The sequence below is a fragment of the Pollachius pollachius genome, assembly GCF_949987615.1.
Source record: "Pollachius pollachius genome assembly, chromosome: 16".
NCBI classification, from domain to species: domain Eukaryota; kingdom Metazoa; phylum Chordata; class Actinopteri; order Gadiformes; family Gadidae; genus Pollachius; species Pollachius pollachius.
This window is the reverse complement of record NC_136949.1, coordinates 2,999,159-3,010,471: the sequence shown is the minus strand read 5'-3', so window position 1 is coordinate 3,010,471 and position 11,313 is coordinate 2,999,159. Positions and strand designations below refer to the sequence as shown.

The window sequence follows — 11,313 nt, the reverse complement described above, 5'->3', positions numbered from 1 at the left end:
AGATAATTAATTAATTTGCCGAAGAGAAAGGAGATGACACAGGCTTCATTACTTAGCATGTTGAGCATAATGTCTTTCGCCATGGATGTCACTTGCTCAACAACGACTAACCACTGGCAGGGCTTCAGAAGAGGGGTTAACTAGAGGATACTATGGCAACAAGGGTTTTAATGTGGTGATTTATGTAAGAAGAAGGAGAAGAAGAAGAAAAGGAGAAGGGAACAAAAACCACAATTCTGAACGGCGAAGTTCGGCGACACACTGTCCCCGCTCCTCCTCCACAGGATCCGCTCCTCGTGTTCCTCCTCTTGACCCTTCCACCTCCAGACTCCTCTCTCCGGGTTTTCCATCTCGTCCCTCATGTCAGGCAGCACCTTCTGGTCCATCTGGAAACAGGGCGTCGCATCGCCGAGGGGAGGAAGGCCAACATAGAGGAGAGATACTGATGGTTAATGTTCCGAATATTCCTGATCCGGAATGCCGGATCCCCGGTTGTGTGGTTTACCCCCGAAATCATCAGAGCTGAACCCTCCCCCATAACCGAGCAAGACCAGTAGGACTAGTTGTAGGACTAGACCAGTAGGGCTAGACCAGTAGGACTAGTGGTCGGACTAGTGGTAGGACTAGACCAGTAGGACTAGTGGTAGGACTAGACCAGTAGGACTAGACCAGTAGGACTAGACCAGTAGGACTAGTGGTAGGACTAGACCAGTAGGACTAGACCAGTAGGACTAGACCAGTAGGACTAGTGGTAGGACTAGACCAGTAGGACTAGACCAGTAGAACTAGCGGTAGGACTATTGGTAGGACTAGACCAGTAGGACTAGTGGTAGGACAAGACGAGTAGGACTAGACCAGTAGGACTAGCGGTAGGACTAGACCAGTAGGACTAGACCAGTAGGACTAGTGGTAGGACTAGACCAGTAGGACTAGCGGTAGAACTAGACCAGTAGGACTAGACCAGTAGGACTAGCGGTAGAACTAGACCAGTAGGACTAGACCAGTAGGACTAGCGGTAGGACTAGACCAGTAGGACTAGACCAGTAGGACTAGCGGTAGGACTAGACCAGTAGGACTAGACCAGTAGGACCAGTGGTAGGACTAGCGGTAGTATCAGTGACTTTAACGGCGTACATTAGAAGCAGCGTGCAGCGGGATATAGGCGGGACATGCTCGTCCATCAAGGACAAAGCGGATTGGACTCCATTTGCATAATAGAACAGCCAAACAAACAGAAAGCGGCCAATCAGAGGTAAATAAACCTTGAGGGGAGTCCTTGGGACGCCAGCCTCCCATCTGCACCAACACCTAATTAATCAGTATTTGCGCGCCGTAATTGCTGCTACTTTTGGTGGTTGTGAAGGTAATGGAAATGAATTAGGAGCCACCAGGAGTGCTGAGGAACGACAGACGACCGGCTCTGCACTTCCTGGTTAATCACCGCCCAGGTGAACCCCGACAAACCGCTGAGGGGACCCCCAGAACCCCCCCAAACCCCCCTCCCAGTCCCTCTTATGTGGGGGTTCTGGGTCTGTGTCCCAAACCCCCTTATGTTGGGGTTCTGGGTCTGTGTCCAAACCCCCTTATGTTGGGGTTCTGGGTCTGTGTCCCAAACCCATTTATGTGGGGGTTCTGTGTCTGTTTCCAAACCCTCTTATGTGGGGGTTCTTGGAGGTTCAGGGGTTCTCCAACTCTCTGTGATTCTGAGAACCTGCTGGGTTTCTGGAATGTTCCTCGGGTGTACTGATTGTGTTCTGTTTTACGAAGCTGTTTAAAAAAGCGGGAACAAATCCATGGATTGCTCATTGAAATCCATGACTTAGATAAATTCCACTTTTATTTTTATTTTTGAGCTGAAGGTTTGTGTGTGTGTGTGTGTGTGTGTGTGTGTGTGTGCGTGTGTGTGTGTGTGTGTACTTGCGTGCGTGCGTGTGTGTGTTTGTGTGTCTGTGTGTCTGTGTGTGTGTGGTTCTAAAGAGTATATTTGATTTGGAGGTGAATCTGTGTGTGTGTGTGTGTGTGTGTGTGTGTGTGTGTGTGTGTGTGTGTGTGTGTGTGTGTGTGTGTGTGTGTGTGTGTAGGTGTGTGTGTGTGTGTGTGTGTGTGGGGGGGGGGGGGGGTTCTAAATAAGATTTTTTAAGCAACAGTAAAAAAATGCAGAGAAAATGAAACAAAAGTTGTATCTATTATTATTATTTGATTTGAGCTTTAGTCAGTTTAAATAATAATAGTAACAATTCTAATTATTTTTAACAATTACAATTATTATTATGATTAATATTATAACTGTTATTAGGATTATTTAAATTTATACAACATCTAATTGAAATAAAAACACTTAATTGTTCTTTCTCTCGTTCTCGTCCCTTTGGTAGTTTTCTATTGGTTAGGATTACCATATTCGACGTCACCGTCAGGGTATAAAATTATATATAAAACAATGTACATTTGATCAATGTTACGAATCACGTACTTTGGTGTTTGTGTGTGTGTCTGTATGTGTGCGTGTGCGTGCGCCCATGCCCGCCGCCAAGCGCGTGAGTGTTTTCTCCGGTTCTTCTCCTGAACGTTTGATCCGAGAGGTCACGTGGCCAGGCGGCGCGCTCATTGGCCCACGGTGCTGATGACGCGCGCGCCCCGGCACACGGGTGGATGGGCGTGCTGTCACTCACCTTGACTGACGTGGCTCGTGGCCTAGGCTCCGCCCCCAGCAGCCTCCTCTATTTGAGAGCGCGCAGAGTGGACTCGAACATAGAGCTGCTCTGGTGTCATCAATGGGAAGCACGCGAAGCGGAGGGAAGCGACAACGGCTACAGAAACGCACCTGAACCGAGAGCATGGCGGCCGCGTCGAGCGCGCGGACCCGGAGCGCGTGGGGCTGGACCGTGCTGGGCCTCGTGCTGGGGGCTCTTGTCTCCCGTGGGGCGCCGCACGACGCCAAGGAAGGTAAGTTCACAACTTTGGTTCTCCCGTCTCCGTCATCCCCGCGGTTCACCGAACCCCGTCCGACGAAGCCTCGGTGTGAGGGGGGGCTGAGGCCAGCGGGACCCGGACCGGTTCGGGTCCACGACGTGGTCTGAACCTCCGTTAATTAACCGGGAATTTAGTCGGAAAGTTCCGCGATGAACGCGAGGAAGACGAGCCAGCGGGACGGACCGCGCGCCGGGGGACCTGCGGGTCTTTACGCACGGAGAGGAGACGCGACACGGAGAGGAGACGAGAGACGATAAGAGGAGACGCGACACGGAGACGAGTCGCGACACGGATCTTCTGAAAGACGTCGAGTCGCTTTTAGTTTGATTTAAGGCTCAGAACGAGCTCTGGATTTAACGCGCCTGTCCTCGAGACTTTTAACGGGGAGCCACCAACTGTACGACCACCGATCGATCGGCACGGAGCCGTGTGTGTGTGTGTGTGTGTGTGTGTGTGTGTGTGTGTGTGTGTGTGTGTGTGTGTGTGTGTGTGTGTGTGTGTGTGTGTGTGTGTGTGTGTGTGTGTGTGTGTGTGTGTGTGTGTGTGTGTGTGTGTGTTCCAGCTCTCCGTGCGCATTGCCAACACACGGGTGAAGTTGCTTTTAAAAGCGGTGATCCAACGCTCCGAACTAGAGGACTTCCCTATTTCCAGCTCTGCGTTAAAAGGACCAAACAGGCGCTTCGTCCCGCGGACTGTCAATCACCGGCTTGTTGAATGAAACGCGTTATTGATTGATGTTCCATAAAGCGGTGGAATGACTGCAGGACGCCGTCATGTCGGCTGGTGGATCCCGGCAGGTTTCTAAAATAGAAAACGGACCATAATAACGTCTGCTGTTGTAAAACGGAGAGGTTTGGAGATTGAGGATTATCTCGATGCCCACACGTCGTCTCCCGGGCAGGGGGTTCTGCTGCCGGCCGGGGAGAGGGCTCCGTGGCCGGGGAGAGGGCTCTATTGCCGGCCGGGGACAGGGCTCTGCTGCCGGCCGGGGAGAGGGCTCTACGGCCGGGGACAGGGCTTTGCTGCCGGGGACAGGGCTCTGCTGCCGGCCGGGGAGAGGGCTGTACGGCCGGGGACAGGGCTCTGCTGCCGGCCGGGGAGAGGGCTCTATTGCCGGCCGGGGACAGGGTTCTGCTGCCGGCCGGGGAGAGGGCTCTACGGCCGGGGACAGGGCTCTACTGCCGGCCGGGGACAGGGCTCTGCTGCCGGGGGTCTCTGCGCCCTGCTCTGGCCCCAAAAGTCTCTTCCAAGCAGAACTCAAATAAAAACCAGCCTCCCTCTTAGTTTGGATTAATTTAGCTACAGATCATTACAATGGATTGCAAATGACGAGGATTTTATAGCGTGAAATGTTATTTCAATATAATATAGTTTAGGCCCAACCTCGGCTAGGTGGACGACAGGTTGTGTTTTTATCGAGAAATATAGAGAAAGTGCTCAAACTTACGCTCTAAACCTAAATTAGGCTACTAAATTCCATATCTTTGACGTATTGTTATTTAAAATATCTGGATTATGTTTAATTTAATCGATTGGCATTAATCCGGTATTCCCCCCAGACATCCTATCGCCGTTTATGCTTATCATTTATATAAAATATACATTTACATTTAGGGCATTGAGCCCACGCTTTAATCCAAAGCCATTTACTATAACGTATATTTGTCAGAAGAAGAGATACAATATATCGCTGTCGGTACAGTAAGGATGTTCACAGAAGTGCCAAGAACTAACAATTGTTAGGGTCAACCCATAACCATAACCCATAAATTATATATTTATAAGATAATGTCCGAGTCCAGCGCCCTGAAGAAGCTCTTTTGTGATTATTAAATCTGAATAATGAGTGCGCTTCATATCAAATGTAATAATATAAACTATGAGCTGTACCCGCCTGTGTCCTGGTACCATAGTGGTTCTGTTCTAAAGCCCTGTGTCCTGGTACCGTAGTGGTTCTGTTCTAAAGCCCTGTGTCCTGGTACCGTAGTGGTTCTGTTCTAAAGCCCTGTGTCCTGGTACCATAGTGGTTCTGTTCTAAAGCCCTGTGTCCTGTACCGTAGTGGTTCTGTTCTAAAGCCCTGTGTCCTGGTACCATAGTGGTTCTGTTCTAAAGCCCTGTGTCCTGTACCGTAGTGGTTCTGTTCTAAAGCCCTGTGTCCTGGTCCCATAGTGGTTCTGTTCTAAACCCCTGTGTCCTGGTACCGTAGTGGTTCTGTTCTAAAGCCCTGTGTCCTGGTCCCATAGTGGTTCTGTTCTAAACCCCTGTGTCCTGGTACCATAGTGGTTCTGTTCTAAAGCCCTGTGTCCTGTACTGTAGTGGTTCTGTTCTAAAGCCCTGTGTCCTGGTACCATAGTGGTTCTGTTCTAAAGCCCTGTGTCCTGGTACCGTAGTGGTTCTGTTCTAAAGCCCTGTGTCCTGGTCCCATAGTGGTTCTCTTGGACTCCAAGGCGCAACAGACGGACCTGGAGTGGATCTCCTACCCGCCAAATGGGGTAGGTTCCTGGGTCGCGCTCTGACCCTCTCCTCCTCTCCCTCTGAGACACATAGACCCTAGAGGAGGTAGAAACACACACCCTAGAGAAGGTATAACACAACCTAGAGAAGGTAGAACCACACAACCTAGAGAAGGTAGAACCACACAACCTAGAGAAGGTATAACACAACCTAGAGAAGGTAGAAACACACACCCTAGAGAAGGTAGAAATACACACCCTAGAGAAGGTAGAAACACAACCTAAAAGTAGAAATACACACCCTAGAGAAGGTAGAAACCAGCCCCAATGATGAGGCAATTTTAGAAATTTATGTAACACAGCTTTTATTGACATTTTCCAATAAAAGCTGTTTATATTTTTTACACATTTTCCAGTATTGTCGACAATAACGTGCATTTAATTATTATGACCCAATGTATTACGGCGTTCCATGTGTAGAGACACACACATATTGCAATATATTTAGTTAGTTCATTAGGGAGGTTTTGCTAATTCTCTGGTCTTTTCGATAACGATACAATGAAGTATGTTAGTCTTGTTAGTATTTTTGTAGTATTCTAGTGTATTTTAGTGTGACTCGTACATTCTCTCCAATGTCCCAGCACTAATACCAGTACAGCACTGTACTGGTATTATAACGCTGTACTGGTTCTGGTTAACACTGTACTGATTCAGGTTATCAACGCTAACTCAGCTGTGTTATGACACAGAACCGGTTCTGTATTATAACCCTATACCGGTTCTGGTTATTTACTCGTGCCTTTGCTGTATTATAACACTGAACTGGTTCTGGTTAACACTAAGCTGGTTCTGGTTAACCCTGTACTGGTTCTGGTAAAACTGAGCTGGTTCTGGTTAACACTGTGCTGGTTCAGGTGGCTCATTAACGCGTGTGTCTGCCTGCAGTGGGAGGAGATCAGTGGTCTGGATGAGAACTACACGCCCATCAGGACCTACCAGGTGTGTCAGGTGATGGAGGCCAACCAGAACAACTGGCTGAGGACTAACTGGGTGGAGAAGGGCCACGCCCAGAGGATTTTTGTGGAGCTCAAGTTCACCTTGAGGGATTGTAACAGCCTGCCGGGGGTGGTGGGCACCTGCAAGGAGACCTTTAACCTGTACTACCACGAGACGGACTCGGAGACGGGCCGGGGCCTGCGCGAGAGCCAGTACGTCAAGATCGACACCATCGCGGCCGACGAGAGCTTCACGCAGGGCGACCTCGGCGAGCGCAAGATGAAGCTCAACACGGAGGTGCGCATCATCGGGCCGCTGGCGCGCCGCGGCTTCTACCTGGCCTTCCAGGACGTGGGCGCCTGCATCGCGCTGGTCTCCGTCAAGGTGTACTACAAGAAGTGCTGGTCCATCATCGAGAACCTGGCCACCTTCCCGGACACGGTGACGGGCTCCGAGTTCTCCTCCCTGGTGGAGGTGGAAGGCGCGTGCGTGAGCGACGCCGAGGAGGAGGCGGAGAACTCCCCCAAGATGCATTGCAGCGCGGAGGGCGAGTGGCTGGTGCCCATCGGGAAATGTATCTGCAAGGCGGGGTTCCATCAGAAGGGGGACGCGTGTGAACGTGAGTGTTTCCTGCCTTCTTTGTTCCTCCGTGCTCGCCGCCGCTCTGCCGCCGTGTGAGGGCGACGACCATATCCTGTTAGGAATTAGAAAAAAAAGTATTGGCCGCGTTTGTTCTGTTTGTTCACGTCTGACAGAGCAGTCGGTTTGACAGTACAGAGTCGGGGGCCGGGGGGTGTTGGGGGGCGGGTTCTGTTAGCGGGGGGGGCCCGGAGCCAGGGAGGATCAGCCAGTGTTTGAGACAGAGCTGAACGCGGAGCTGGCTGCCCCACGCCGTGGAGCGGCGTCCGGTCTGGCCGCCGGCGGGGGGGGCCTGTTGACTCTGGAGTGAAATAATAAGACCTCCCAGCGCCCACCCCGTCGCGCGTCCGCCTGGCCTCCAGCCAGCACAACCAGGGCCCCCACCCGGGCCGGAGCCCCTCCAACCAGGCCCCCTGCATCTTACTCTCCCCCTGCAAGGCACCCTGACGGGCCCCAAGCAACGGTCTCTGGACCGAGGGCCCTTCATCAGACGGCTAACTGGACGTGTAATTACACGCTCGAGTGTGTGTGTGTGTGTGTGGGTGGGTGGGTGGGTGTGTGTGTGTGTGTGGTTTTTATTTACTATTATTTTACGGCGTTCTACAACGTGGTGTAATTACACACGAAGCCGCCGTCCTCTAAAGGGACCAGGATTTATTTCAGGGGCCGAGTGGCTCCAAAGATAAAAATCAGCGGGGGGATTAAACAAGGTGTGTGTGTGTGCGCGTGTGCGTGCGTGTGTGTGCGCGCGTGTTTGTGCGTGTGCGTGCGTGTGTGTGCGTGTGTGTGCGTGCGTGCGGGGGTCATGAGCCTTAAGTGGTCCCTGTTTGTCAGCCCAAACCCCTCTTTTCTCCGGGCTGAGCAGCTTAGAGGGAATGGGGCGGCAATAAGTGGAGGAACGTCGCGGGGCCCAGAGGCTCCTTGGCAGAGTGGCTCCGGGGCCGCTGGCTTCTATTAGAGCAGAGGGGAGGAATGTGGAATATATTACACGTCCAACTTTAACGCCTGACAACACTACCTCGGCCACGGAGCTGGTGGGACAAACTGTGTTCACCCCCTTCGGCTCCTCCAGTAGACTGGGAGCCGCACCGTGGTGTTCACCTCCTCCTGGCTCCTCCAGTAGACTGGGAGCCGCACCGTGGTGTTCACCTCCTCCTGGCTCCTCCAGTAGACTGGGAGCCGCACCGTGGTGTTCACCTCCTCCTGGCTCCTCCAGTAGACTGGGAGCCGCACCGTGGTGTTCACCTCCTCCTGGCTCCTCTGCTCCTCCAGCCAAAGCTGGAGTCGGCTCGTGGTTTTTCGATGAGTTTATGAATGGTCAATAGTAGTGTTAATGTTTCTCTTATTATCGATAGCCTGATTTTAAAGTCCTAGAGTACAGCTAGTCGGCCATATCAGTAAATACTAAATATGTATATAGATATATATGGAGAAAGATAGATAGATGACTGAATGAATAATTTAGTGTATTTCTATTGTTGATCTTCTCGTAGGAAGAATTGAAAAGCAGTTCCTGTAAAGTGTGACAGGTCAGAGGGTCTCCGGCTGCATTAGGATCACATTTCAGACTCTGGCTTTATGAGTTTTGTCTGCTCGGAGGTGAGCCAGGAACGGCCATTAAGGTCCGGTTAGTCTGAGCCAGACGAGAGCGTCTGTCCATGTACCGGACAAAGGGAGTGAAAACCAGCCTCTCACTATCCCACAGTGAAAGAGATAAAGTGCACACCAGATAAAGACATTTCCTAACACTAAGGTAAACAATAAAATGCACAACAGATAAAGACAAGTACTAATCCTAAAACTACGCAATAAAACATAATAAAATACGTAAGAGTGTACTGTGTATATGTAAAGATATTCGTGTTGTTCTTGCAACACATCAGGAACATGAAATCTCTTTTTTACGATTGTGCAGATTAGTCCAGGTGGGGAGCTAGCCCATGTCTGATGGCGGTGATCACTCCACTAACTTCACTTAATGAACTCCCCTAACGATGTGCGCGACGCTGTGTCCAACGCACCCCGTCTCCATGAGTGTCACATTAAGATTGAGAACCGTCCGGAGATGGATCCCGTGCGACGTCATTTGTTTACGATTCCGTTTACGAACCCTCTGGCGTTCCTGTAATAATAAAATGTTATTTTACTACAGTGCTGTAAAAACATGATGGTATCGTAAAAGCCCGTGAAAGGGCTTCATAAAGTCTATCCAGCGTACCGCGCGGACGACGGGTCGGACAACGTCGACAGTTAGTACCTCTCTACTTTAAAACACTCGCAGCGTTGGGTGGGGGGAGGGAGCTGTCATCTGAGAGCCGCCCTCTGTAGATAGCACAGCCCCCAGTGTTGTGCTCCTCATTCATCACCCCAGAGACAGGCCAGCTTGTCTCCCCCTTTGTGAGGGCGTCCCCCGCTGTAGATGTCACTCTCCCCCCCCCTCCAGTTTAAGAAAGGGGGACCCCTACAAGGGCCGGTCAATGGCTCGGCCCAGCGCGGCTCTGCTGAGATGGGCTGAGGAGCGATGGCGGGGGCCCTCTGTGGCTCCCGGGGCCATCCGGGGAGAGGGGCCCCTTGTGGAGGCACAGGGGCCCCCTCTGATCAGGCCGGTTCCCGGGGTGGATGTGGTCCACTTCTGACCCATCGCATCACTGCGGCGTCTAAACAAGAAGAGTCTGACTGTTGAACCCCTCCCCGGAGCGGGGCCCCTATCTGGGCCCCGTTATCTCCCTGCTATCAGGGCCTGCTAACGAGGGGCTAAATGTGTTTGTGTTCGGGGGGGACGTGCGTGTGTGCCTGCGTGTGTGTGTGTGTGTTTGTGTGTGTGTGTGTGTTGGGCGGTGGGGGGACTGGTGTGTGTGTGTGTGTGTGTTGTGTAGGGGGGGACTGGTGTGTGTGTGTGTGGGGGTGGACTGGTGTGTGTGTGTGTGTGTGTTGGGCGGTGGGGGGACTGGTGTGTGTGTGTGTGTGTGTGTGTAGGGGGGGACTGGTGTGTGTGTGTGTGTGTGTGTGTGTGTGTGTGTGTGTGTGTGTGTGTGTGTGTGTGTGTTGGGCGGTGGGGGGACTGGTGTGTGAGTGTGTGTGTGTGTGTGTTGTGTAGGGGGGGACTGGTGTGTGTGTGTGTGTGTGTGTGTTGTGTAGGGGGGGACTGGTGTGTGTGTGTGTGTGTGTGTGTGTGTGGGGGGACTGGTGTGTGTGTGTGTGTGTGTGTGTGTGTGTGTGTGTGTTGTGTTGGGGGGGACTGGTGTGTGTGTGTGTGTGTGTGTTGTGTAGGGGGGGACTGGTGTGTGTGTGTGTGTGTGTGTGGGGGGGGGGGGAGATGAACAGCATCCTGTATGCGTGGCGTTGTCATCCGTCTTGGCCGACAGGGATCCGGCGACGGGAGCCGGTCTGGGAGTGATGGATGGCCGGGCCCTTGAAGAGGCGTCCCCAAGCTGTTTGGGGTCTGACCGCGACAGGGCCGTGGCCCTGGGGCCACCGCAGCCCGCTGCGGGGCCCCAGGAAGTACATCCACTTAGCATCTGAAGGCAGGGCAGGAAGCCGGGCGGCCAGTGTGCCGGGGTTTAGTGGGCTGATGGATCAGCGGTGGATTCAGACCAGCAGTCAGCTGACTGCAGCGCCGGGTCGGGCAGATGGAGGCGGAGCTCCGCTGGACATCGGCCGCCTGATGAGCCCCTCAGGGGGGCGGGGCCTCTCGGGGGGGCGGGGCCTCTCAGGGGGGGGGGCCTCTCGGGGGGGCGGGGCGTCTCGGGGGGGCGGTGCCTCTCAGGAGGGCGGTGCCTCTCAGGGGGACGGGGCGTCTCAGGGGGGCGGGGCCTCTCGGGGGGCGGTGCCTCTCGGGGGGGCGGGGCCTCTCGGGGGGGGCGGTCTCAACAGGCTGTGTGTCGTGTGTCCGGGACTCTGCTGACATTCAGATGACAGTTGGCACTTTGGGTGAAGATTGATCACCCTTCTGAGACCCAGCCATCAATCAGTCGATCAGTCAATCAATCCATCAATATCCAGGCTCCGGATCTTTGGAGAAAGTTTAAATACAGATCACTGGTTTTAACAGTTTTTCTGCGCGTGGATGTGTGCGCGCTGCCTGGTGTGTGCGTGGGCGGAGCGAACGGGGGGGGGGGGGGGGTTGCAATAGAAATGTCCGCCTAAAGAGCGTGTCTGCTGCTCGCACGCAGCAATCTCTGGGTCTCACTCCCCGGCCCAGGGACGGGCCGCGTTATGTAATAAAATATTGATTTACCTCTTAGAGGG

The 11,313-nt window shown here is 52.9% G+C and overlaps 1 protein-coding gene across 1 annotated transcript in view; it reads left to right on the top strand.

Moving 5' to 3' along the window:
* The first annotated feature begins 2,790 nt into the window (after positions 1-2,790).
* Positions 2,791-11,313, top strand: part of epha7 (eph receptor A7) — an 11,665-nt gene continuing 3,142 nt past the window's right edge. Inside the window, exons 1-4 of the mRNA XM_079754191.1 lie at positions 2,791-2,946; positions 5,402-5,466; positions 6,376-7,045; positions 7,394-7,503. Of these exons, the coding sequence (XP_079610317.1) occupies positions 2,838-2,946; positions 5,402-5,466; positions 6,376-7,045; positions 7,394-7,503 (954 nt within the window). The 5' untranslated portion in view covers positions 2,791-2,837. The remainder of the gene's footprint in view (positions 2,947-5,401; positions 5,467-6,375; positions 7,046-7,393; positions 7,504-11,313) is intronic.